This window comes from Anser cygnoides, chromosome 7 (genome assembly GCF_040182565.1).
Source record: "Anser cygnoides isolate HZ-2024a breed goose chromosome 7, Taihu_goose_T2T_genome, whole genome shotgun sequence".
NCBI lineage: Eukaryota > Metazoa > Chordata > Aves > Anseriformes > Anatidae > Anser > Anser cygnoides.
The window spans coordinates 13,418,781-13,446,780 of NC_089879.1; the positions used below are offsets into that span (position 1 = coordinate 13,418,781).

The following is a 28,000-nucleotide window of genomic DNA, read 5'->3' on the forward strand; positions in this document are numbered from 1 at the left end:
GCACCAACACTATTGATTATAAAACAGTCTCTACTTAAAAAACTGTCTTCAAAGTCATCAACAGAGAAGGATTTGTAACATCCAGACAAAGCTGCAAACATTTATCAGATCTTTTCCTTAGATTGTTTGATCTTTCAGTTTGGTTTGGTCATAGACCAATACCCTCCAGAAATCCACTGTCCATGGACACCCACAATGGAACTCCATGCCTCTCAGTTCCCACTTTGCATGGAGAGCCGAGTCTCTCTGCTTTTACTTGTACTGTATTTAGGTGTCAGCGAGGGAACTCTTTGCCTCTACATACTCTAGCGCAGCTGTTTTAACAGCCAAGACAGTTTCTTCTGTACCATATTTCTTCTCATAATCCAGGTAGCGCTTAAAGAAGAATTTCATCTTCTTTGGTGCCAAGTTCAGGTGTATGACCCTCTCGAAGATGTCCCTGCAAGAAATCAAAGTGATTCAGATCACTATGTTGGTGACAGCACTCAACACAAGCCCTGTACCTGCATTTGAACGAAGTGCAGATACTCAGGGGAGACATTCAATTGGCTGCTTGAAGAAAGAAATTTATGAGAACTGGTGAAAACCTGAAGGTAGAAGCCTTCTATTTGCTTGCAGAACTCTAATGTCGCTAGTCAGCTTAAGCTATGATCCAGTCACTGTATTTGACTCTACATTTGTAGTGGCCACAGCTAGATCTGTAGTGTGGGAAATTGAACTTCCTTCTGTCAACTCTTGTCAAAACGTGACCATTCTCCTCAGTTTTATGTTACAAGATATGGAAGGGCTGAACCTCAGTGCAAGTCCTCCAGTTTTTGTCATGCACTCCTTACAAATCAATCCTCCTCTGCCTCGTAGATCTCCTTGCAGTCTCCCCAGTCCTGGGGAAGGCAAGCCTTTCCACACGCCCCAGTTTTCTTTCTCTAGGTGATACAAATCCACCTTTGCTCTGGGAGGCTCTCAACATCATCATGCTGCAAAGCACTTCTGCTCTTTTCAGATATTACTCCAAACACCATACTTTGCCCCTTCCCAGCCTGCTGTAGCACAACTCACCGCACTTCCTTCTGGCTGCCATGTTTGATCATGATGTCCATGTAGATAGACCAGATGTCTGTCCGCTTGGGGTAGCTGTTGAGGGTGCTATCAAAGAGGGCTTTGGCGTGTTCCGTGTCCCCAAAACGGAACTCCAGCTGTGCAAACCTTGAAATAACATCCACATCTGGAACAAGTAATGACATGTTAGAGGATCAGAGCAGCCCTCTTCCCTATGAACAGGCACAAATGAATTATATTTTCACAGAACAGGCAAGCACAGAGACAGCACCAATCGCTACCCAGAGACAAAAGACTTGTAAAGTCCAAGGTGGAAGATCACAGTGGAGGAAAGGAGGGTCACAGTTCACTTCCCATTTCAGCTCTCCATGGATGACAGAAGTTTATACGTACATTCAAAATTAATCTTCATGTCTGAAAGACTCAAAAGTCCTCTTGGCTTTGGTTGCTTTGCTTTTGTTCATCACAGCAAGTACTTTTACAGGAGTGTTTAGCATTGATATCAAGGCTGACATTTCCCTTCCCCTTACAGTCAAGAGCACCACATTCAGCACCCACTGTCTGCAGTTTTCACTTATCAGAGTATCACAGAGATATTGCAAAGCAGTATTGCAAATATTCCACAGCAAAATTGCAAAAATACTGGAGACCCATCAATGCATAGTCCAAATCATGGATATGGAAGAGTGCTTACGTTCTTTAGTGGGTAGAGCCTTGAGAGCACGCTCCAAAAGCCTGTGTGTAGCCTCAGTCTGGCCTTGCTTCAGGAGGAAAGAGGCATATTTCAGCCACACTGATTTCTCCTGACGGAAACGCCTCAGCATCGTGTGGTACAATTCTTCTGCTTGCTGGAAGGGCAAAGTTGGATTAGATCACACAGATTCATAATAAAGCTCTGCAGCTCTAAAACTCTTGCTCCTAACCCAGGCATCTCTGAACATCTGTGAGAGGCAAGTACCAGTAGTTCCTTTTCTGCCATCAATCATAACTGTTAATCCCTGTTAGGTACAGGATAGGCCTAATGCCTGGCAGCTGGAAGCTTACACAGCCAGGATTGGTGGCTTACTGGCATGACTGAATGGGATGCTTGCCTGAGACCTGCTTGCACTATCTTACCTTGTACTTCTCAGAACTGGCATAGATGTCACACAAATGCTGGAAGACTTTCAGGGGCTCATTGTATTGAACAGCTCTCTCAAAGACCTTCATCAGCGTCTCCTCAGTACCGTACATGTTCTCCAAGTTCAGCAGAGCAACCCAGACATTCAGCTTCTCTTGTTCTTCCCTTGAAGTAGACATAAACAAGAACATTTAGGCTTTTACCAGCCGTCATCAGCTTTTTGAAAACCACCTAAAGACTCGCTGACTTGTACCCTGTTACTGAGACAAGGGAGGGGAGCATACCCCTTCACTGAAACAGCACTCCTGGAATAGAGCACAGCAGTTGTTTGACACTAGAACTTTTGATCACTGTTGTTTGTAATTAAAAACCACAACGATGATTCAAGAAAGCACAATATACTTAATCATGCTGTGGAGATGCTTTAATACCCAAGGGTGTAGCCCTACGAAAAGGGCAATGAGAGCTTCACAGTTTATTTCATGTCTTCATTTAAGGACATTACTGACAGCACTTTGCTCTTCCAAACCCTTCCAACTGCTCAGAGGTAAGCCCGTGTGCTCAGTGATACCCTGGGGAGTTACTGTGCCCACAAGCTGCAGCAAGCCAGCTGCAGGCCAAGTGTGGTGACTCAAGCCAGACCTTCAAAGGGCCAGCTCACAATTGCCACCATTTAATCTTTTTGAGCTCACTGAAACAGACTTTTCCACTTCACATGCACACACACCAATGGTGCTACCAAGACTCTTGTCCCATCACCACGAACCCACCATTATTCTGTGGGGCAAAGAAAGGCAGAGCCCCGTTCTTACCTGAAGCAAATTGTTTTAAGCGCTCTCTCTGCCACAGCTCTGGCCTTCTCAATCTCAGTAGCCTGGAGGTGGAAAGCCATGTACTGCAGCCATAGGATGGAGCTGTCGGGACTGCTCAGCACCAGGCGGTCAAAATCATCTGCTGACTGGGGCTGACGACTAGGATCCATCAGAGCTGCCTCTAATTTGCAAAGCTCCTTCTCCTTCTTCTGCTTCTCCAGCTCCTTCTCCTTCTTTGTTTGTTTCTTCGGCTAAAAGAGCAAAAACGGAGGATTGGGGAAGAGCAGACACTTCATGTGAGAATAGGCAGAGCCAGCTAAAGCACAGTCAGACCCCAGTACGTCTAAGGCTAGGCAGCTTTCACACAAAGAGAGGGGGTCAATTGTTTCAGGGAGGAGGAAAATGACACCCTCTCCCCTCTGCACATGTACAGTTCATACCTCCAAAAGGAAGAGCACTACAGGAAATCTGGTTTCATTAATGAAATACACTGAGGGTCGAAAGTACTTCATTAGTCTTGCATCCCAACTGCAGTATTCACACTTCACACCCACCCCCGCTTTTATTTTTCCATCTCAACCCTTTAGGCCAGTGTTCACCACCCCCTTCTACTCTAGAGAACCACAATACATAGGGAGAAACTGTGCAAGACTAGGGTATGTTGCTGGATCACTAGGGTGTCTGATGTCTAAACTGAGAGCAGACAATGGTAGAGTTCTCTGCACAAGGCAGCTATCCCTTGAGCAAAGTATTGGCCATACACAGCCTCTATAGAGTTGAGTTTTGAGGGAGAGGAGAAATCCTGAAAAGCAAACATTAGAGCATTTCACGAGCTCATTTCCAGTTTTGCTGGATTGCTCACACTAGGACAATTCTAAAAAAAAAAAAAGTTAAAAATCACAGTATAGAAGAATATTTTTTGATGCTTTTTCTAGGGAAGCTGTAATTTGAAAATGTTTTCCATCTCCATGCTTTCCTTTAAATTTAGAACATATTCAGAAAAGTAAAAAACAGATTAAATCAAATACAAATATTTTAATTTCGTGGAAGTGTTTGACCCCACATATTTATTTTTATTTTGTGGTATGCCAACACAAGAAACCCTATTTTCATGCAGCCATACTAAAATAGGGCCTTTTCTCTTCGGCTTCAGAGATTATCTGCTGCTAAACCCCATGGTCAGAGTAGTTAAGGAAGTTCTGTATTAGCTGTCAGAGACAGTCCCTTGGGTTAAGAGGCTTTACTATGGGGCAGACAGACATGCAAATATCAAGACAACACATTATGGCCACCATGTGGCGACTTCTATGCAGGCAGTAGTACTAGTACACGGCACCTTAGACTGTAGATTCTCCTCCTCCTCCTCGCTCTCTGAGCTTTCTTCCTTCTGATTCAGTACAGCCATATCCACTGCTTTCATGTCCTCATCCCAGGTGAAGCCTGTGGAAACCTGCAGCCTGGGAGCTTCACTGCGTTTCCTTATCTGCTTGGAGGAAAGGTTTTTAATCTGACTGTTTTTAAAAAAAAAAAAAAAAGAGACCAGCCACAGATGCTGTTTGCTTGAGGCTTCTCTTCAGCCAGCACTACTGACTTATGCTTGCAAACAGCCCATCAGAAAAACATCAACTCCGGTCACCTTTGCTGTACTCAAACCCAATCCACCTTGCACCATTCACAGCTGACACACACCAGTCTGCATCACTCCTATCTGGGACAATGATGCTTATTATCATCCCAGTCAGAACTGATACATCTCAGTAGGACTGTGAAGTTATGTCCAACTCGTGCTCTCCCCCAAGCTTCTCACCTTAGATTTATTTTCAGCTGCCTCTTCCTCCTGGTCACCATCCTCCTCTTCCCGGTAATATACCTCAATTCCACTGTCATTTTCATCTGTTGGACAGACCTTCCTTTTTTTTCGCTTTGCCTCCTGCAACAAGAGGAAATGAGTCCAGAGTGGAGGGCAGTCTTTAAAAGTGGAGTGGAGGATAAGTCTTTAAAACAATTCTGAATGCACAGTAATAAGGCTGAAAGCAGAGAGAGGGCACGGCACCCCCCACTATGCTCTCATACAATGGAGACAACAGAATAAACTCACACTTAGCTACATATGCTGGCAAGACCAACAGGACAGGTCACACAGGCAACACAGTCAGGCTGCTTATTCAGTTAATTCCAACCCAAAAGGGTCAGTTTCTGAACCTGATGATCTCCAATGTAATTTAATCTTTTTTTTTCCCTATTTGAATTCCCCTGCCTGATCCCAGGGGCTAGTTCCAGTCACTTTACATTATTTAGACCAATCACAACCTCTAGCAAGTCCTGAGCAATCACTTCCATACCTGCTCAATTTCAGAGCTCCCTCTCCTCTGTTTTGTCTTCCGTTTAAGCTCTTCTCTCTTTTCCTTGTCATCTTCTCTTTTCTCTTCCTCTGCACTATAGCGTGGTAAGCCTAGGGATTCGGGCAAGACACTTGGCATCCCAGTGTCTTCAGGCAGGAGAGACAGCTCAACATGATTTTCTTTTTTATTTACACTTTAGTTCATTGCCAGGAGCAGTGGGAAAAAAAGAGAACCAAAATAAATAAGTAAATAGACAAATAAAGAGTCTTTACAATGACTCCAAGTACCCAAACTTGTTCCGAAAGTCCTCTTAACCATTTATCATCCCTCTTTCCAACCCCACCTCCCCCCTCATCTCCCTTCTACTAACTGGTTGCCCCTTTTCAAGAACCTTGGACTTACCCAAGGACCTTGGCAGTGAGAAACTTCCCTTCAGGCAGGTATTTCTCATATAAGGAGTGTTTCTGTACATAGTAAGCGGAAACATTCTGGAACAGGATTCGGCCCTGAAGAGATGCAGACAAGCTGAGAAGAGGAAAAAAAAAAAACAGTAGTCCATAGCAGGGGAAGAGAAAAAAATCACAATGACTGTATCTGTGGCACCATCAGTTCTACAGACACACAAGTTTTCCATACTTTAGTTTCACAGGCTCAAGAAAGAAGCAATGACATTTTGATTCCCAGGATGAAATCCATTTTGCAACACAGAACTACACCAGACACTCCCCTAAACAAGATCCCAGAATTCTATATCCAAAGTTTGCCAAGATCCCTTATTTCCCAGGGATCAATTTTTTGTTACTCACCCAAAGAATACACCTGATGGAGTGACTGATTTGACATAGCCTCTTACTAGCTGGCCTTTTTTAACATCCTTTATAGATGTTATTTCAGCATCCTCCACTTTGCTGCTGTTCCTTGGGTTTAGCCTAAAGGAAAAGAGAGGTTAGAAAGTAAAGCATTCATTCATCTAGGGATACAATATTCTGCTCTGGATATTTAAAAAAAAGAAAATCAGTATTAACAACAGCCCCCATTTGTTTCTAAGATACTTCATTCCAACAGTGTTTATGTATTTTTGTTGTACAGAGAAGACAATACAAGAGGCTGTTTTAAAAGGACATTTAAGACAGTCTGCTCTTTACTCAAAATGGTCCAAATTTAGCTGAACACTGAAAATAAAGTGTTTGAATTGCAAACTCAGTGCAGGAACTTTTCCTTTCTTCACAAACAACCACAAAAAAAAAAAAAAGTTGTCAGATCAAGTTGAGAAGTGATGCCAAACAAAAACGTTATCTGAAAACTCTTGATCAGCTCTACATTAAGTGTCAGGCTTTCAAGACTTGTCGATGCACTAGAAAAATCATTCCTGCAGGAACAAGTCTTATCATTTAATGATAAAAATAAAATAAAATTTAGTCCTTGTCTTTTGAACACTTTACAATGAACAGTGAAAGCCAGTAGCGGTTGGACAATCTTTTTCATTGCTGACAGGAAATGGACAGTCTGGAGGGAAGACACCTACCTGGATTGCCGAAGAGATAACTGGATTTTGCCATTCTCGTTGGCGAGGATGTAACACCTGCATAATGGAGTAAGGGGATTAAACAGAAAGTTTTTATACCTATTGAATAAAGCCACAGGTGGGAAACAGATATTCTCACCAGCAGAACAAAGCTCTAGAGGAAACAATCCACTCTGTCCCTTAGATTACTCATTGTCTAACACAAAGAAGCTTGACAGAAAGGTTCGTGACACCAGGTGAAGGGCTTTTTGGAACAAGTCTACTTGCTGTACCTCTATTACCAGTACAAAAGAACTGGAGATTGCTACAACTGAACCACTTGGTCTGTCGTGCCCTCCAGCATTCCCAACAAGTCTGTGTAGTAGGGAAATGCAATTACTTGTACATTACAAATGTAAAGACAACTGACTTGCCAAATAGAACCACAGCGGAGCTGGGATAACTGACCTCTCTCAGTCCCAACAGCACCTTAGCTAAGAGAGCATTTTCTCTCAAAAGGCAGCCCAAGAAGGCAGCCAAAATAGGCATTCATACATGGAAAGTACAAGGCTGTTTCAGCCAAAACACTTAAAAAGGTTACAGCCTTCTCTTCTACAGAGGCAAAACAACAGTATGCACTAACATTCGTAAACCTCAGTTTCTTCCAATAAAAAAAGCTTAGATTGAAATACATTTGACCCAAAAAGTCAGTGTTACTCCGTAGCCACAGGCTGAACCTTACAGGTCTGACATCAGTGAAAAGACTGCCACCAGAGAGGGATCTCTTTTTAAGTCCTGCTACTTGAAGAAACAACAAGAAAGTTACTGACCTGACAACCTTGCCAATTTTGAAGTCACTCAGAGGATTCTCTGTGTACTTATCACTCAGGTGAAAAATACTGACTTTGCCAGTCTTCCCACCTGGCAGTGTGATGGTCAAACCAATGTGAGGAATCATCTTTGTTATCACACCTACAGTGATGGTATCCTGCTGCAGCGACGGAATTCCTGGAAAAAAAAAAAAAAATCAAAGGAGGGAGAAGGCTTCATAACACCCCAAAAGCATGCAACCAAAGCAACAGAGATACTGAGCCAGTGAAGCTGATTTTAGTTACCTAGTCACGTATCAAACCCAGAAGCTTTTGGCAAAGTACAGTCTTTGTGCTGTTTACAGCAACATTTGCCTTGATAGCACAGAAGAGGTCCCTTAATTGCACAGTTCTAAAATCCAGATTAACTGACAAATGTTCCATCTTATGTTTGAGATCAGGAAGTAATACGTTCATAAAGGCTCAAAGCCAAACTTCAGTCTGAGACAGTAGGTAAGCAATTCTTTAGACTAAAGGTTTTATTATTGCCTTACACACTGCTACATCTGGGTGGGTGTCCCAGGCATTAGTTCTGTCCTACAAGAGGTACAGCTTGGCTCTGGAGTGCAATAGCTTCCCTGAAGAGGTCAGTGCAGACTCTCCTCTAAGAAAAGCATCGTATGCAGGCAGCTCCTGCTGTTAGGGCTCCACTATACCTGTGAGTGACAAGAAGAGGTTTTTTTCAGTGACACCTGTTCCAGTCACTGTAGCAGACAGTGCTTGTCCATTTTTGAAGTTCTTTTCTGGATGTTTTAAGACCTGAAAGGAAAGACAGACTTCAGCTTATTACTAGAAAAGGAGCATTGCACAATGCTGACTGGTATACTCTCCTATGAAGCTTTATGCTTTCTAGATGTATATCCTTGATAGATGGCTCAGCATTCCTACAATGGCTCTGTTATTCTGGACTGAACTAGCTCCAGGCACAGTATTTGCTTATCAGTGAGGGGCATGATGCCTAGAGGAAGAGCACTAGACTTGAGTTCACATGGATGTCAGAAGTGTCTATGGCCATTACTTGCAGCCACATGCATGGAAAGACGTGTAGTTTACCTATAATCACCTCTTACCTTGGTGCTCAGAGACAGCATCAGATGAGGGACTCTTCCCCGAATATTAGGGGTGACTTCTACCTCCAGCCAATTTTTGAGGATGTTGTACTGAAAAGACACAAAACAGACAAAAAAAAAAAACAACAGTGTAAGACCTTGCGGAAAAAACTCTTCCCCAGTGGACTCACTAATTTTTAAGGCTAGAAATGATCACTCCAGCCTTTGCTCTCACACCAAGCAGAAATAGTGATTTCAGTTCTCTTCTTGTGTATATAACGGTTCTGTGATTCAGAGGCAAGCACACAGAGGGGATTGACAGTGAGCATACTTGGTACAGGTGGCATACATAATATCTCAAAGCCATTTTGTTACAGCACAGGGTGGGAAGCCTGTTTGTTGCCAGCAGATGCACATCTGAGAGGGTCAAGCTGATGGAGACTCTTAAGAATGGAAAATGTGCCTTTCCTTTATTCTCCCTATAAGAGGCTATGCTTCGAATGGGCTGCTCTCATGGTTAATGAAGAGCTGGTAGTGTCAGTTTGTTTATATGTTTAAGCTAAAGCCTGTGGGGTCACCTTTAATTGCTGTCTCCCCCTAGCACACATTTTAGGAATCCTCTGACCTCACCTTCTTCACAAAACAGGTGACTGTCTGTCCAACATCATAGAGTCCAGGTTTCTTGAGGGTGCCATCTTTCATTGTTTCAGCTTTCCCTTCTATTTCACTGTTTGCAATAGAAAGAAAGAGGACATCAATAAGAATATTTGGTCCTAGCAATACAGACAGGAATTAGAAACCCAGGATGCTGTAATGAGTCAGTGTTACTGTGACAATGTGTTTGGGACATGCATCCCAATCCCCATCCCCTCCCCGGCTGCATCCTTCTACAGGGAATTAATCCTTCCCTGGGCTTAAGAGGGAATCCTGCCAATGTGAGGGGACATTCCAGGGTCCAGACTGGCAGCACCTCAAGCCAAAAGGACATTCAAAGGAAGTCACGTGCTAGGAGAGCACTGTGATCTGTAACAGTATCCAGATCCAAGTTTAGGTTAAAAAAAAAAAAAGGAGCATGAGGCCTTGCTACACCTGCAACTCCTTACTTATGGTCAGCTCCTTCATAAATGGGAGTAACAAGGCAGAGAAGCTACACAGATAAAAAGTCTGTGAAACATTTGCAAACAGCTCAGAGGCCAACACTCACCTTGGTCGAATGCTGAGCTCCGGAATAGACCGTGTGAAGTGTGGATGGGTGATGGGCAGATACCTAAAGAACAGGAAAAGGATCAAAGTTTATCACTACCTCACCAGCCCCCCGCCACACATAATCCCTCTGCACTGACAAAAAACAGCGTAAGTTCCCTAAAACTACCAAAGCCTTCCTGTTTTAGCCCTTCCTAGCGCTATTTCACTGGCAATTTAGGTATCCAAAGTACTTCAGCAAATTTACTGTCTGGAGACAGATTCTGCTTGCATTTGAGGTTTCCACTGAACCGTAGAAGATTAGACATCTTTCTTGCAATCTACACTCATGCTAAATATACTGACATAGGTAGAGAGAGCTAATTCACTGAAAAATGGACCTGGGATACAACATAGGAACAGATTTCCTCAGGGTCTCAACTACTCCAGCAATGGTAGCTGCAACAGCATCTGGTGAATGACAGAACAGCCTAGACCATTTGAATTAAGTGACTGTGCAACTTCTCACATTCCCCAAAAAGCAATATCATATGCTTATATTCCCACCTGTGAGTATTCACATCTCTGCCTCCAATGACCCGGGCAGTCACCTTCTGTCCAGCTTTCAGAGTGTATGTTGGAAAAGAGCCTATGGACACTTCATCCAGAATTCGGGATGCATGGATTGAACCTGTCAGCTTGTCATCAATAGCAACTGTGACATGGGTTGGTTTGACGGATTTAACAGTACCAGTAACGATATCCCCCACAGAAAGAGTGTGTGTGACAGCAGCAGCAAGCATCTCTTCTAATGTTGTCTCGGATTCTTTCCGGACCCTTACAAAAACATTTTTCTTTGCTGGGTCTTGTACTGCTAACAGGACTCCATGGTCATTCACCTTCACCATTTTCAGGGTTGCATAGATTGTTTGTCCCACCTTCAGTTTTTCTGAGTCGAAGCGGAAGGTATCATTGAAGTGAGAGGCTATGGGGATAGCTGCCAGTTGGCCTGTTTCCAGAGACACGATGGCAAACTCTTCTGCTATGTGCTGCACAATGGCAGAGTGCTGGGAGTTCTCTGTGAGTTGCTAGACAGAAAAGGAGATAGTGACTTCCCTCTGCTGAGACACTGATTCCCTTTCACTTTACCTCATAGAATGGCTTGGGTTGGAAGGGACTTTTAAAGAACATCTAGTTCCAACCCCCCTGCCACAGACAGAGATGACACCCACTAGATCAGGTTGCTCAAGGCCTCATCTAACCTGGTCTTGAACACCACCTCCAGGGATGGGGCATCCACAACCTCTCTGGGCAACCTGTTCAAGTTTCTCACCACCCTCTGAGTGAAGAATTTCTTCCTAATCTCTGATCTAAATCTCCCCTCTTTTAGTTTAAAACCGTTCCTCCTTGTCCCATCATTATCTGATTGAGCAAAGAGTGGCTCTCCAACTTTTTTGTAAGACAACTTTAAGTACTGAGAGGTCCATAATGAGGTCTAAAGCTCTAAAGGAGGGAACAGCCTACCCCTTCAAAATTCACCCCCCTGGAGTTTGATACGTGAACAGAAACACACAAGTCTTAGAACTGAACACATACTTGCTTGGGTCTTTGCTTTAACAGTTCTTCTCGAAGAGAAATATACACCTTGGATGTGAGGGCATCCACATGAAGAACCAATCCCTTTGCCTTCTCACCAGGAGCAATACTTTTATCTACAAATGAGAACAAAGATTACATCATGATGACAGTGAAGAGTTTTGAGCTACTGAGCTAGTGGCACATGAGAGATAAGAAGTGGTTCAGGTGCCTGTGGTTCAGGTTTAATTCCTAAGGACTGCAGTGGTAAAAAGACTGCTTAGTTGCTAATTGTAACTAAGTTACTTGAGCTAACTTAGATTTATTATATATCTTGTACTACGTTAAGAAGAGAACAGATTCCTCGAACATTAATGGTAAGGAGGAAAAAAATGTCTTTTTTATTTGGACAAAAGAGCCCAATACTTTTATTGAAGAACTAAATTGGCTTTTACAAAACATGCAGTTCTGAATAACACTGACAAGAGACTGACTAAACACAAATTCAGAGTAATACAGGTTTTGCAAGAGATTACAACTTTTGCATAAAAAAGTCTATTTGCTGCTGATGAAGCAAAAACTCTTCTGAATGTAGAAATGCTGGGTTACCACTCCTGCTGAACTTAACACTTTAGATTGGTTTGATTTATTCATTATCTCTGCATGTACTTGTTGGGTTCTGCGTAATAGGCCACTTCTCTGCTTTAATCACTGAATCACAAAGTACTGAAATTGCAGCCCTATTTTAAATTCACACTGATTTAGAAGAAAAATTAACAGTAATTTCATATAGAGAATAGTCCAAAGAACACGCTTCTAGAGAAAGTAAAAAAAGACAGTAAACTGGGGCTTGTATTAGTATTTGTCTCTATACTTTGCCTATGTATATAGACAAAGAATTCAAGGCACTAACTAAACCTAAGAAGATGATTGAGATAGGAGGCAGGATTAGGTCTGTCTTACAGACTGGTTAACAGAGGCACAGAGAGGCTTAAGCAATGCATTCCAAATCATGCAAATGGATCAGCAAGACATCAGAAAACTAAACTACCTCTTTGAGCCTGTCCCTACTCCGAGCAGAGTCCTCTCATGTTGATTCCTCATCAGAAGAATTCATTTCATGATGGAGGTTTCACACTACAAGAGTGAAAGTCAAAGCACGTAGACAAAGAAAAGATGCCCTACCTCCCAAATGATAGCGAGTGGCTGTTACAGTCAAGCCTTTGACACAATTGCCACTGAACAGTGCTGAGCCATCCTCGTTCACATCCTGCACAACCAGCTGCAGCTCCTTCCCAGGCATCAATTCACAAAGGCTCCGGGCTATGCCAGACTCTCCTGGAAAAAGGGAAGAGGTCTGACAAGTTAGTTTTACCCATGCCATTTCTTAGCATTATAAAGGAAGTTTTCACATTTGCCCATGAGAGCATGAACAAGCATTTACATCCACATCTATCAAGGAAAACACAGTTTAGGCCCCTGAATCTGTAAAGATACAAAAAAGCAAGTTCTATGATTTAATCTAAGTAGAAACATTTATGACATTAAGGACCTGATTACTGTTAAACTGAAAAATATTATCTCTAGAAAGAGCAGCACACAGCACTGGATATGGTAAAAGGTGAAAGCAAAGAGGGATTAATACTAGAAAACACAAAACAGATCCATCACTTCACAATTACAGGAAACAAAACATGAAACATTACTGCATATAAAGAGACCCTAAAAAGGCAGTTAGAATTTGATAAAAATAAACTGGGAGATATCCAGTATTCCTAATGGCAGTAAAACGCCCTATTAAAAAACCTTCGCTGGAGGACTTCTTCAGCAAACCTGTAATACAAGTAGGCAAATCCATTTGCACAAACTCCTATGAGTACTAGGTTTGGGCCATCACAAAATTTGAGTGCCAGCATAGTTATCCTAGTGCTGAAGCTAGTTGAGGCACCACTATAGCTTCCAGTTGAGCAGATCCTAGCTAAGACTCAGAGCAGTTTAAAAAACCCCTCCGTGAAAAATCAGACATCCCATGCACCAATATAAGTAATAAAAACAACTTGATGATTACAGCATGCACAAACGTGGATTTCTATATCATAAGAATAGTAGGAACAGTTCTTAATTACACATTAAAAAAATGCTAGGGTCCTTCACTGCCAGTTAAAACGTTAGATGAAGTTATAAATGTTACTGCCTCAGTTTCTTAACTTTTAGACCAGTTCATAAAGTAATTACAAATATTCACACAAAAAAAAGGTCTCCTGCAGAAAGGCTTTGGTCCACAAATCTTTTAGTCTCACCCCAGCCTCTCTCATTTTTAACTTCACCGATATTTTGAGGCACCCATCTACTGGTTCCATTGCATCTCCCCCACACTTCATCTATTTATCCCCTTACTTTTAATTCTTTAAGTTTCAACCTCAAACCAATGCCAGAAACCTAGCAGACTTCAGTGAAATGAGCAGATGCTTTGGCTTGTTCCAGCTGTAGTTCCAAAAAACCTTCTTGTCAGTAGCAGACACTGCACATATATCCTTTTTCTAATAAACTTCTTGAAAGCCAAGTCTCTGCTTGAAATGAGCTCTCTTTCATTTAAAAGAAAATAGTTTTCCCTTTTTGTACCTCTGGAAACCCGTTTTTGGGATATGATCCCTTTTGGCAGAACACGTGCAATCTTTTACCTTTTCTTTTCAGTAAGTTCCTGATTTCCTTCACCTCCTTGAAATACTGATTCAGTAGGGAAAAGCTCTCTGCAGCTGGATTGCCTGAGCTGCACTCTGACACCTTCAGATTAAGGAGCACACGCTGCTTCTCCTCATCAATGCTCATCACCTTCGCAATCACGGTCTGTCCCACCACAAAGTGGTCCTTGGTGTCTGTCACAAACTTGTCACTCATGCTCTGTGCAGAGGAAACAAAGGGGTAAGGATTATTGAGCACAGCTGCTAATCATCAGCCACCTGCAGTGCTGTTGAGGTTTGAGTTGAGAAGGGTTTTCATGAAAACACAAGAAAAATTAACCAAATTAACAGAAAGCTGTCAATTACAATGAATTACTGAAGTCACATGAAAGCCCTGATCAAATGAAGACTTCCTTCATTTTGGAAGCGAATTAAAACATAAGATTAAAAGCAGTTTTTATCCCACTGGGGGAAGCCGTATAAAAGCAGGACCCCCAACATTACTGTTCCCTCCAACCTTGCTTAAAAAACATGTTTCAACCTTTTCTGCTGATTCTACATGCTGTTTTCTGAAGTCAAGTGAATACATGACTTACCACTTTGGGTGCCAGTCCTGTCACACCAAAAGGGAACTCCACAAACACTCCAAAGTGCATAATATTCCTCACGTAACCAGTCAACAGCATTCCAGGCTGGATTTCAGAGAAATTTCTCACAACTTGCTCCCCCTGTACAGCAGAAATCACCGCAGATTTCCTGCACAAGATCTGAACAAACAGTTAGGAAAACTCGGAAAAGATGAACGAAAGGAGCCTGATGCCAATCAAATCTCTTGGTGCTGCTAGCCATTGAGCTACAGCACTTTTGGAAGGCTAGGCAGTACAGGAGCCCAAAATCCTGCAATTTCAATTACAAACTTGCTCTCTCTACACTAAAATTTAGCAATCAGTGTTTCTTAAGCTACTCAGCATTAAAGAGGTATGTTTCACACCAGCTGAAGTGAAAACTTCTTAATATTTCAGTTCTGCCTTTTTGGTATAAGGACAGCAAAATTTTTTGCTATGGTTGTGATATGATCAATATTGATGCCTAGACGATGGTTGTGAAATCAGTGAGCTTCCCAACCAAGTGTTGGACTTAGTGGAATGCTAAGCAGCTGAGCCTCACTTAACACACGCAAATTATAATGACTCTTTGAAACATAGATAACTTGACAGGCACTTCCACTCCAACACATTAACTAGTTTGTTGCAGATACTCTGGATTCCTGACACACACACTTCCTTCCTTCCCCCACCCCTTTCTTCTCTTCCACCTCCCACATTTGACTGGTTGAGATGACAAAGGATACAATACGGTCCCCTTTGTCACTTAGGCACATAACTCTGGGCAAGACATCTCCTTCTTGAAGACAATGCCACAGGAGCTTGCAGTTAGCAACAAAGTCAGAGAGGTACACTGTGGGAAGCGAGGCTATCACATTGCCTTCATCTTCTAAGATAGAAACCTCTAGCCCATTCTCTTTCTTCTTCAAGACTTTCACATCAACCATCTGGAAAGAAAAAAAAAAGAATAAAATTATATAAAACCCAAACTGCCTTTAAAGAATGCACAGGTTACCAAATGCTGTGCTCCAGGGGCTCTGACACAGCCTCCCAGGGGCTCTGACACAGCCTCCCAGCTATATAAGGAAAATCTCACATCAACAGGGCTGAGCCTCAGAAGCATGCCAACACTGACAGTAAAATAAGAATAATCCTCAGCTCCCAGAGAAGCCAAATGCTAGAAACATTCTCTTGGTTATAACTTTCAATTTGAAGGCTGAAGGGTGCAGGGTGTTGGAATCTCTTCATTCCAAAAACAAGAAGGAAGGAAAGAAGGAAACTTCAAAACATTTCACTAAAGTTATCTTTTTCCAGAGAGCATAAGCAGCTGCTTGTGGAGTGAACACCAGCAGCATCCAGAAGAAATAGGACTTCAACTTGGAGCAGAAGCATCAATTGGTACCTCCTATAAGATTGTCCTAGGATTCCTTTATCCTGACCACTGACAACATAGATCTTGTTTTTAATCTGGCCACACAATAAGAAACGTACATTTAGAACCAGTTCCTGATCTCCAATAGCTTTTTTTTTGAAGCAGAGATGCTCAAAGCAATACCAATTTTTTGGTAAAACAATTAGAAAGAAGCAAAAAGAAGAACAGTCATTGAATCAATACCTCTCCTATTTGATATTTCACTTCCTGTTTCTTCTTTGGAGTATGTTCACTTTTGCCCTCAGGCGCAGACCTGCTTGATAACTTGAAGGACAGCAAGAGCCTTTCCTGTTCGGGCTCACATTTTAAAACCATTACTTTAACAACCTGAAAAAAAAAAAAAGGTAAAACAAGTGTAAATAGGCCTCCTCAGTGTACTACCACCTACAAAATGAGATGGGGAAACGCACAAAGAAAAAAACACAGCTCTGAAATACTCAAAGAGCTGTCCCTTTCACATGCTCCATTTAAACAGATGAAACTAACTATTCCTTGAAGTGAAAGGTGAATATCTCTTGATGCAGTTGACTCCTCCAGAGAAAATTCACATTAAAGCTGACTCAACTGCAGATTTCTCTTTTACATTCATTTACAAGGCATGGCATAGATACGTTAATTACCTGGCCTTCATGGAAGACTTTATCAGGACAAGATATGGGCTCTGTGCTCAACTCATTCTTCGGTACCAGACCTTTGACATCATTGTAGAACTTCACAATGCAGCCAAATTCCCTTGCACACACCACAAAGCCATGTGTGATCAGACCTGGTTCTGCATCTTCATAATTGGAGAGGATTGGAAGTTTTGATTGAATAAGAGTTTTCTTTAGAGTAAGGAATAGCTTCTTTTCTGCAGGATTGCACTCTAGCACCTACAAGAGCAGAGGACAAAAAGGTTCAAAAAACATATTTGCCATTGTCTAATCTGTACAGCTGCTAAATCCTCAGAATGAAATATAGCAATTTAAAGCAGCTGAAGACCCTTTCTGGCAGCTCTCACCCGACACCTGACTTCATCTCCTATCTTGTACTTCTTCTCAGGCTGCTTCAGGATCACATCTGCAAGATGCATGGATGGCACAAGCCCTTTAATTCCATCGGTCACTTTCACCTGCATCCCAATAGGTTTCAGAGCCAACACTCTGCCCTAGAACCCAAAAGGGAGAAAAGGATCAGTACATTCCACAAGAAAAGCAGATTGTGCATAGACAGGAAGCAGCCAAGACACTGTACCACATCATATCATGAAATTTGACAGTGCTCCATGAAATCTTAGTCTAACCCCCACTACACCTAATTAATCTGACCCATTAACCATTACATACTGTATAAGTTTATTTTACAACCTATCTTCCCTAAACATAGGCTAATTCCGCAAATCCTACAAGGAAAGGTCTTCCTTCTAGCTTTCCTATCACTAGTCTGAATCAGAAGTTGAATACACACATAAAGCAGAAGAAATGCATATTAGCTAGATTAGTTCTTTAACTACAACTGCATTACAGTGTCAGTCCTCCAGGAGCTCACCTGCACCACATCCCCTGTGTGAATATCCCGGTACTGCAGAAAACGAGCTCCAATAACTTGACTAGGAAAGAGACACAGTAAGAGACAACCAGTCAGTCAACTTGAAGAGAACCCAGGATAAGAGGAACAATCCACTTTACACCGTGTCCCAAATATTCATTATCCCATTCATACTCGGCACTTCACAAAAGCAGAGTTCTGTGTTTTACTCCAGCTGACCCACCTCCCAGCACAGCTCTCTGGACAAAGTTCACGGAGGTTTACCAGGTTCCATTCCAGGTGACAACCACCACACGTGACACCAGGAAAGGGGAACCCACTGTCTTCACTACTTAAAGCCACAGATCGAAACACTAAGATAGAGGAGCAAAATTGACTGGGACTTGGAAGAACAAGATTCAGTTTCCTGTTCAGTCACAATCTTCTGACATGATCTCAGTAGAATTCTTTTAGCCTCAGCCCACCAACCATATAGGTGGTGACCCTATGGCTAGGGTAGGATACATGAGATACCTTGACAACCTGACATGAGACAACATAGATAGAGGCCAAAAAAAAACAAACGGCAAGTTCCAGTTCAGCAAAGCAATGTAGTATCTTCCACACTGACCAAACCCTTCTAATTCTTCGATCAATTTCTTAGAAGAGTCTATGGCACTTACTACTTCAGAGATAAAATACACATCTCGTCCATCAGGCTGTAGTCAATGATACGACTTTTATGTTTACATCCTGCCTTAAAGGCTGCAGGTTTAAAGGATTTTCTGTTTTTTGACAGATGTTTCAACTAGAAAAAAAAAGCAAATAGCAATTTAGTGTTTGGAAAATGGAAGCATTTATAAATAAACTTAAGGAAGACCTTACATTGAAGTAGTAGCAGCTGACAGAAATCATTCTTCTAACATACTCTTTGTGCAACAGTCCTTGAACAACTCAGCTACATTCCAACCCAAACAGGAGAGGCTGGATTTAGTCAACATCTCACGTATTTTGTTGTTTTTGTCTCACAAAGAACGTAAGAGTAGGAGGTAAAACCTTGTCCTAGTTTTCTTCCCCAAGAGGCTGCTTGGTATCTATTCAGGTGTTCGCTCCCTGCCCTGGTACTTACCCGTGCAAATGCATGAGTGCCATCATCAAGCTCAAAGATGGCACCAAACTGCTTGTAGAAAGCCTTCACTGTTGACTCCTCCACCACCGCCCCTATGCGATCATTGGAGAGTTGGTTTGGGGATCCTCCAGGGTTGAGGAATGCCTGCCGCAGAGTAAGCCGCACCACCTTGGAGGTGGGGTGAACAGAGAGGATACAGGCTTTCACCTAGGAGAAAGTAATGTTTGTTAAATACCAGTTTACATACAAAAGAGCAGAATGTCACACAATTCATGTTTTTTTAGACCTGCTTGATGCCTAAACTCTGCTCACACGAGCACTTTCCCATATTGCTACCAAAACAATCATCTCAGTTATTATAGCTTACAGATCCAATCCAAGGGTTTTTTGCTTCCATCTGTTGTTTATGGGCTAGTTTGGTATCAATGCAATGAGGTAAACACAACTGCACAAGTCCTTTGCCATCATCCACAACTCTCTCATGCTTCCCAAACAAATCTTCCATTACCCGAGGAATGGCTTTCCTTTTAGAGCTCTAAAGTAGCCGTGATGGTAATTCAAATAAAAAAGACAGCTATCATCACTAAGATTTCATAGATGATTCCACTGAAAAACATCCAGTATCTTCCCCAGCGGCATCTTGGGGCAGGATGTTGTAAGCAACATACCAATTCTACTTGTGTTTCACTTTCTCCTTACCACTTGATTCGGAGAATAGTTGATGGATTTATCTGGGTCCACGTGCATGAAATCCACAATGCCAGTGAAGGAAGACAGAAAGGTCAGTCTGATCCCCAGTGGATCTACCTAGAAAGGGGAAAGAAATTACACACAAAGATGTCAAGAAAAAAGAAAAATAAGTTGATTGGTTTTCACGTAGCTCAGAAAGTGAGTGCAGTTCACACATTTCACAAAAAGCCACCAGAAGTGCTAAACAACAAGCACATCAAAAGAGACGGGAAAACCGCTAATAATTCTGTTTTCTACATTGCTTTGTAAAAGCAATCCTTTAGTTTTTCACTAATGTCACGTTTATTCTGAAGACTACTGCTACAGTGTTGAATACTAGGCAAAGGCCATAGAAGCATAAAATGGAATCTGTTCTGCGCTAAGGTTCATCGCCATCTCCAGGCTGTAGCCTTTACACTCGTAGCATTAGAACCAGAGCAAAGATCAGACCTTAGGTGAACCCAGTGGGAGTGCCTAGCTGAAAAAAGTGTTTGCGTTTCTCATGGAATTGAGCCCAAACAAAGTTTTCCAGGGTACAAAACCTCCATCTCCATTTTACCTGTATCCCTATCTTCAGGAAGGCTCAAAAACTAAAGAGAAAACCAACAAAAACAGAGCTTACCTTCTGCACTTTAGCTTTCACCACCAGCCCGGGCAGTAAGTTACAGAGCGTCCAGTTCTGTTGCTCTGTTGCAAGGGATGCAGCAACGTCTGATCGATCAACAGACAAGCGGACAATTCTTCCCTCATTCTTTACTTCCTCAATGACACAGTTCAGGTTCTGACCTATTTTCAAGTCAGGCCCTACAAACACAAGCCACAGCGTAAAAACCCCTCCAGGAACACTAAGGGATCGTCTTTTGCCTATAGTTTTCTCCTAAGTTTTTTCAGAGCTGCTTCTATTGTTAAGAATTTTGAACTCCTTTCAGTCAAAGTCTATTGCCAGCAAAGATCGGTGGGCTTGGAGCAGAAACAGGGTCTGGCAGAAAACAGGTTGAAACCTAATAGTTGCTGCCCACCAGCCAAAAACCTGCTGTTTTCAACAACTCAAAAACTCCACCATGACCCGATCCTCACCGAGGTGCACTAACACAACAGCTGTAACAAGCTTTAATCCCTGGAATTCTCAACATCCATTTTAACCCCAGAAGCTCCTCTTGTACTACTACTTACCTCTCTTGACTGCTTTGATGTAATTTTGGGCTTTCTGACGAGGCAGAAAAGCATGAGTCCCATTGACTCCAATATCAATGAGGTAGCCATGGTCTTCTGCACTAGACACAAAGCCAGAGAGCAGCTGTTGGGAGGAAAGCACTGCAGTTCAGTAATGTGAAGAAACAGCTGAGTCTACACAGAATACACAACTAGCGAGAGATTTACCATCCGTGTACTCACTTGGTACATGAGCACAGAAAACAGAATTTTGGAGAGCAGAAGGAACACAATGTTCCTTCTTACTTGAGAGCTCATCTGGCAGCAAGGTCTCAACTGTACCCTTGTCTAGCTATGCATGCAAAGAGTTAATGAAACCATTGGTTTAAAAAAAAAAGCGGGATAAAAAATAGCAGGTGCTCTAATTGCAGGCACATGCCTGCAACCATAAAGCTGGAAACAAAAAATAAACAACAAAGCACCTCTGCGAGACAGGTTGATAAATACTACTCTCTGCATAAATGACAAATAAACCTAAGTAGAAAGAAGTAATTAAATAATTTGTCCAAATTCAAACAGAATCAGGTGAATGAATTTCACGGGTGTCACCCTTCAGGCCAGTAGCCAAGAACCAATATTGCCCTCTCCTCCCAGGTCTATTCTGCTGGTAGCAGCAGCTCCGTGTTCTGCTCTGATACCATGCAAGGACAAACTGAAGCATTACCCCCCCAAGCACTGTTCAAGAAGCAACTCCAAAGCCCAGAGCGGCTGTGGCAGACCCAGAACACTTACCATGCCTGATGTTAGTGCTGAAGCATTCAGACCCTTATTGACGTTTTTGGGGTTGATTGATAATTTGATACTCCGACGTCCATCAGCACTTTTCTCAACACTGGTCACAATGCATCTGACCAGCATCCCTGGAGAATACATGTCCAAGAGAGAATGCAAGTCCTGCAAGATGATCGAAAGAGTAAGAACGCATACAAATCCAACAATATTACATAATAAAAGAAGGCCAGAATTTGTTACTGAAGTAGCTTTAGAAACCAAATTCCTTAGGAAAACACTTGCTCTCCACCAACACTACAATAAAAGGCAGGAAATACCACAAACACCAAAATCTCAATATAGAGGCAGGGATGAACCCTCATATTAGCAAGTCTGGTAAGCTTTGCTTATAAAAGGAATTCTATGCAGGATGGAGTCAGAAGGTTGTAGCTCAGGACCAAGCCACAGACCCTCACCTCAACACCCTCTGTAGCACAGGAAAACATCACCACTGAAAGGCTAGCACCTTGCATGTCCCACATGCCACAACTTTGGAAAATTTATGGAGCACTAACAGCAGACACATGGTAACATTTTACCCCATCCTCTTTCTTTTCAGCAATCAGCAATATCAGGAAATTGCAAAGGTGGTTTGGAAAAGCTGGGTCTAGAGTCAGCCTATATTAGCACTATGCAGCAAGGCATTGCAAGCAGAAACACAATGAAATTGTAAGGACCACACTATTCACCAAGTCCTCTGAGAGGCATTTGCATCCTCAGATCATCTTCTGACCGCTTTGATAACTTCCTCCCTTAACCACATACAGCCAAGGGTCGGTATTTAGCTACAGCAGCAAAAAGCACAGATCTCTCCAACTTCAACATGCTGTCTGTGAAGTTCATGCATTACTTAGCCAAGACTAAGCCATCGCAGGCAAACTAAAGTCAGCTGGTGAGACACCAGGAACCAAGGTCCTAAGCAAGGTCTCAGTTGATTCTGAGGTATTATTAATAATTCCTGGCTCCCAGACACAAATCACAGCCCTGACCCAAAGTCTCACCTCCAGGAGTTCCCCTTGGGCCACCTGCTTGCTCAGCATTTTGCTGTAAGCATCGCTGATCTGTGTGACTGGCACAAATCCTGAAAGTCCATTGGGCAAGCTGATGACGAGCTCAAAGTCACTGACCTCTTTTATACAACCAAGGAGCAGCATTCCCTCACAAAGATGCTGGGAAAACAAAAATAGTACACAGTGGGTATCTTGGCAAGTCAGTGAACAGCAGTGCAGTAGACACATTTCTGTCCTGAACTGCTGTTGTATTTTACAGATTTAATGAGGGAGAACATGCTTTTTTAACAAGACTAAGAGAAGAGACACACACAAAATAAAACATTTATCCACAAACCTCAATTGTGAGTGGTTCAATATTCGTAGTATTGTCTTTAGCATCAGCTTTTCTGTCTGCCTTGAACTTTTTCCGCTTTCCTAGATCCTCCTGATTCCTTTTTCTTTTCTGGGATTGTTCTTCATGGCGAACCTAATTTAGATTATAAGCAGAGATGAAAACAACTAAAGTAGAGAAAATGAACATCGTGGTAAGGCAGAACTCCACTGCCAGCAATAACGTTAGAGGAAAACACTAGATCAGAGAAAAAAGGAATGAGCTTGCTGATATGTCTAAAAGCAAGTCCTCCAAAATATCTCCTTTTGGGCTGACACTGACCACTCACAAAACTGTGAATTTTGGGAGCAGAAAGAAGTGGCAAAAGTGAGCTGCACCATACTTCATTGAACAGAAGGAGAAAGACCAAACTTACTCTATGTCCACCGTCCCTTCCAATCCAAACTATTATGTGATTCTTAGTACCTCAGGATCAGATGCTCGCGGAATATTTAAAAGCTAAATTCTGACCAATAATTTTGACTGAACTTTTTGTCATCCCATTCAACAAGTATCACACAACAAGGACCTTTAAAATACAAGGTGCAACAGGAATGCAGCAGTTACCTCTTTCTGGAAGTCCCTTCTTTAGTCTACTACAGAAGTAAGGGATAAGAAGGATCGTAAGTCATTTTCTGAGCTCTGAGGAGAGTTAATCAAGAACATGGAAACAACATACGTCAAACAAGTTGTCCTGCTCTATCGCTGGTTTGGGTTTTTTTCCCGTTTTCTCTGTGGGTTTTTTCTGGATGCCCCCTCGGGGAAAGTTTTCTTCTATGGATGCCATGTTTGCGCTTCTATAGGACAAAAGACAAAACAGAAGTTAAACATACAGCTGTTAGATTTGTTCCTCACAAGCATGCTAAAGAGGGCATAACTGTGAATTACCCAGAGACTAAGAAAAAAAAAAATCAGATAGCTGCTTTTGAGTTAGTCAGTGAGTAGAAAAAAAATACTCAGGTGCAAATGTATTTAATATCTGACTATCATAGAAACCTAGAATATCCCAAGTTGGAAGGGAACCAAGAGGATCTTCGAGTCCAACTCCTGGGTCCACACAGGACCACCCAAAAATCAGACCATATGTCTGCAAATGTTGTCCAAACACTTCTTGAACTCTGCCAGGCTTGGTGCCGTGACCACTGCCCTGGGGAGCCTGTCCCAGTGCCCGACCACCCTCTGGGTGCAGAGCCTTCCCCTAACGCCCAGCCTGACCCTGCCCTGTCCCAGCTCCATGCTGGTCCCTCGTGGCCTGTCGCTGGTCACCAGACAGAAACCACAGAGACTACACTGAAGTATTGCAAGGAGCCACCCAAACACGTGCATCCCTAACACTTCGTACTTACTTCCCAATTCCATAAAACTAGAGCATCAAGTGTTTAAGACACTTAGAAGCATCATTTTCAGAAGAACATTCTTAGAAGAATGCTTAAAAGCATAATAAGAAAAAATGCTCTAACCATGTAAGCTTCCCAAAGAGATCTTTGCCACGTTCAGCAGGCAAGATACAATTACCAGGACAAGTCATAATGTAAAAAGTTTGGAATTAAGTGATAAGTTTGGATTTAAGCAGTAAATTTGGATTTAAGTGGTAAGTTTGGATTGCATTTTTATTTTTGGATACCATCCTTAGCGGTTAATATAATTTTAAGCACCTTTAGGGTGAACTATAACTCTATACACATTTAATAAACATACTTAACCTTACTGCATCTCAAGCAATAAATATCACCTTACTTACCGTCAGGACTCACATTTTATTACTTTGCCCAACACTACCCTTACAGAAATCACCATTATAGCACCCATTAACCAAACTTACAGCGGTCTGCGAGACACATAAACCCCTTTTAACCACGAAATCGCGTAATAAAACCACAACTCACCAAAGCACGCTCACTCAGAGCGCACACCAGGCGACGCAGACCCCCGCGGCCGGCGGCACAGAGCGGTGCCCGCACCTCTCCCTCACCTCCCGGTACCGGCCGCCGCCGCCATGGCCGGCCCCACCACACGCGTGCAGCAGGGCGCCGCGCCCCGGAAGCAGGCAAAGGGGAAGGAAGCGGCCGCCATTTTGTGGGAGGGCGCTGAGGAAGGGCAGAGCGCGGCGGCGGCCGAGGTAGCGGGGCGGCCGCTGGGGGAGGAGGGAGGCTCGGTGGGGTCGGCGGGCGGGGGTCGGCGCCTCCTTCTGTGGGCCTGCGATACTAAGAGGGAGAGCGGCTGGTTGAGGTGCCGAGCCGCGGCTCGCCCATGAGGTGCCCGCGACCTTCGGCCGCCGTGGTGTTGTCTTCCCCCGGTCGGCCACGCACCGGGGCGGGTGGGCTTCTGCCACGCCGGGGCCGCGGTCCTTTGAGGCTGCCAAGCGGGGCCGGCACCGTGAGGGGCCTGTGGGGGCCGGGCCGCCCCCGTCAAGGGCACCGGGTTCTTCCGAAAGGCCGAGCTGTGTGGTGGCCGCGCTCTGAGCCGCCCTCGGAAGGGCACGGTGGTTTTTGCAGGCTTCGGCGTCGGTCTAGCTTAAAAAATAGATGGCTTTGGCTTTCCGAGTCATCCACTGCAAATATTTGGAGACAAAGGGGCCGTTTCTTTGAGTTTTCTTTGCTGTTGCATAATTAACCGAGCTGCAGGCAAGCATACCTGATTATGCCCCGGGGATGCTGGATCAGGTTGGCATAAGGAGTGTGTTAATGAACATAGAGCCAGCTGCAGCAATTTCTTGTATCCCTCTTTTACTGCGGTACTGGTGGCTACAGCATCTCTGCATAGTCTGGCAGGTAACCGTGTGGCACGTGTGCTTCCTTTGAGCAGAGTTATTAAGTAAACAATAAACATTTGTCCTAAATATAAATCTTCCTTAAACATACCAAAAGCATACCCTTTAAAAAAAAAACACTCCAAACATTAAAAAGATTTTCTTTTTGTCATAAGGGTGATCAAATGCTGGAACAGATTCCCCAGGGTATTTGTGGAGGCTCTGTCTCTGGAGATGCTCAAAACCTAACTGGGCAAGTTCACGAGTGACCTGCTGTAGCTGACCCTTTGAGCAGGTTGGGGTTGGGTTTTGTCATCTCCAGAGGTGCCAGCCTCAACCATTCACTGATTCTGCAAGTATGCTACTATATGCATGCCAGGCTTGTGCGTTGATTGACGTCTTAAAGTAGGTCTGAAACTTTCATCTGGATGCAGACAAAATGCAAAGGCATGCCCTCACGTACTTAGTGGTTTTGTTGTATCTGTGAAAGTACTTCCGAGGTTTTGTAGTTGGCTCAATTGGCTTGCAGATACAGCAGAAAGCTAAGTAGAAAAATATATGTATTTTTTAGCCAGATCTATGAATACTTGAGGAGGCAAGTAAGACACAATAGAAATGTGCAGCTGGGATTAGGGCAAGTTTTATTGTTGAAACACTTGTACTCTAATGTAGCATGAAAGTTGCAACACTGCATTTTGAATCACGAAATGGAGTAGTGGTCTAGTGTGAATCACGTCACCAAGTTTTTGGATATGAATGAACTCTGAAAATCTGAAATGTTCTCCCATTCAGAGCCCTGCATTTCCTTGTCTGCTTTTGTGCCACCTGCATTATACTTTAAGGTACAGTGTTCAGTATGTGCCTGCTCCTTTTGTATATCCAGTGTGTTTGAAAAGCACATTGAAAGCAGATTCAGTAGCTGCCAATGGAAGTGTTAAGCACAGTGTAGAGATCTGTTTGATTTTTCTATTGATCCTGTCCAACTAACCGTAAAACTTGCTAACTTTCCTGTATCGCTTGTTAGGACGAGCAACCATGGCTGGCCATGACTCGGGATCTCAACACCAGTTCACTGGATTTCAGAAGTACTTCAATTCCTATACCATGGTGGGCAGGAGGAATGTACGTATTACATAAATTAACTCTTGTAGGCTAGTCTAATGGTGTTTTCTGAGTTTTAGATTGAAAGTAACCTTAACTGTTATGTTTTTCAGTATGTTATAGCAACATACACAGGCATTGCGATGCTCATCTTATATTTCAAGCTTAGATCTAAAAAGAAGACTCCTGCTGTGGCAGATAAGTAAATGGTAAGTGGCAGATGTTCTTCCAGAGCCAAAATGATTCAATGCCAGCCCAGGAAGAAAGACTGACAAAGGAGAAGTTGCTAGTAACAAAACATAATTAGAGGGAGAAACACGGGCATGTGAACTTTTGTATTTACAGTTTTAAACCTCAACTAAACTATAGAATCATTTTATTTTGGGGCATTCTGAACGAAGTAGGTTGTTATAGGGGTATACAGAAATTAAGGGTTACCAGTATTCTTTCTGTTCTTCTAATGTGGCAAACAGGGTTAGGGACCTCATGCAGGGAGGAAGGGTGAGCAAGGAAGGAGGAATGGACAGATGTCGCATCTAGGTGTATCAGGCTTCGCCTGCAAGTAGTAGGTGCCTCAGATTTATACTTTTATGGTAAAAATGGGGATAACTGATGCTTTGTTGGATATTGAAATAATAAAGTAATACTTAAAGACTTATTTGTATTAGAGAATTCCAGGAAGAGACAAATGCATTCTGTTAAAACCTTTCTTTGAACAGAGTAAAGGAGCACTATACAATGAAACTATATATACCTTGCATACCTGATTGGGCAAGGACCATATGAAAGTGATTGAGCTGCTTCTTATATAGCAACATACAAGCGTTTCAAAAGTCTGTAGTCTACTTTCTAATACTTATCCACTGAAATGGCATTTGGGAAAAAAAATCAATGTGTTGTCCTCATAGTCTGCAAAAGGGGTAGAAAACAATAAGCTTCTGGTTATTCTCACTGCTGTATGTAAAAGGGGCATCAGCCATTTCTTCCTGTATGTGTTGAAATTTGCCTGCTCTTATCTAAAAGTGTTTGGGCTTGGGAAAGGGGTGATGCTCAGTTAGCAAGCCTTGCACAGCGGTACTAATGTCTGACCTCTTTTCTCTTGGCAGGTTGCTGGCATGTCTGAACCTTCATTGTTTCAATGTAATGGAAGCTGATGTCCTATTCTGGCTAATAAAATATAAACAATTACTTGC

At 42.8% G+C, this 28,000-nt stretch overlaps 2 protein-coding genes across 2 annotated transcripts; one reads left to right on the plus strand and one right to left on the minus strand.

Annotated features, from left to right (window-relative positions):
• Positions 1-12: 12 nt before the first annotated feature.
• On the minus strand, positions 13-24,990 carry PDCD11 (programmed cell death 11). The gene is made up of 36 exons (XM_013174493.3): positions 24,844-24,990; positions 23,637-23,754; positions 22,922-23,053; positions 22,576-22,743; positions 21,536-21,697; positions 20,765-20,888; positions 20,214-20,395; positions 19,562-19,669; positions 18,863-19,069; positions 18,417-18,541; positions 17,755-17,815; positions 17,228-17,374; positions 16,848-17,099; positions 16,411-16,554; positions 15,542-15,742; positions 14,787-14,957; positions 14,191-14,410; positions 12,695-12,847; positions 11,531-11,646; positions 10,502-11,022; positions 9,957-10,019; positions 9,383-9,479; positions 8,774-8,863; positions 8,360-8,462; positions 7,665-7,842; positions 6,856-6,912; positions 6,137-6,259; positions 5,733-5,855; positions 5,331-5,523; positions 4,796-4,918; positions 4,325-4,471; positions 2,989-3,239; positions 2,173-2,341; positions 1,751-1,904; positions 1,057-1,222; positions 13-439 (listed from the first exon to the last, which is right to left on the minus strand). The coding sequence occupies exons 2-36, from the start codon at positions 23,742-23,744 to the stop codon at positions 268-270; spliced, it is 5,511 nt and encodes a 1,836-aa protein (XP_013029947.3). The 5' UTR covers positions 23,745-23,754; positions 24,844-24,990; the 3' UTR covers positions 13-267.
• Positions 24,943-27,995, plus strand: ATP5MK (ATP synthase membrane subunit k). The gene is made up of 4 exons (XM_048060400.2): positions 24,943-25,076; positions 26,731-26,828; positions 26,921-27,016; positions 27,914-27,995. Exons 2-3 carry the CDS (start codon positions 26,742-26,744, stop codon positions 27,011-27,013), a joined length of 180 nt encoding a protein of 59 aa, XP_047916357.1. The 5' UTR covers positions 24,943-25,076; positions 26,731-26,741; the 3' UTR covers positions 27,014-27,016; positions 27,914-27,995.
• Positions 27,996-28,000: the final 5 nt, after the last annotated feature.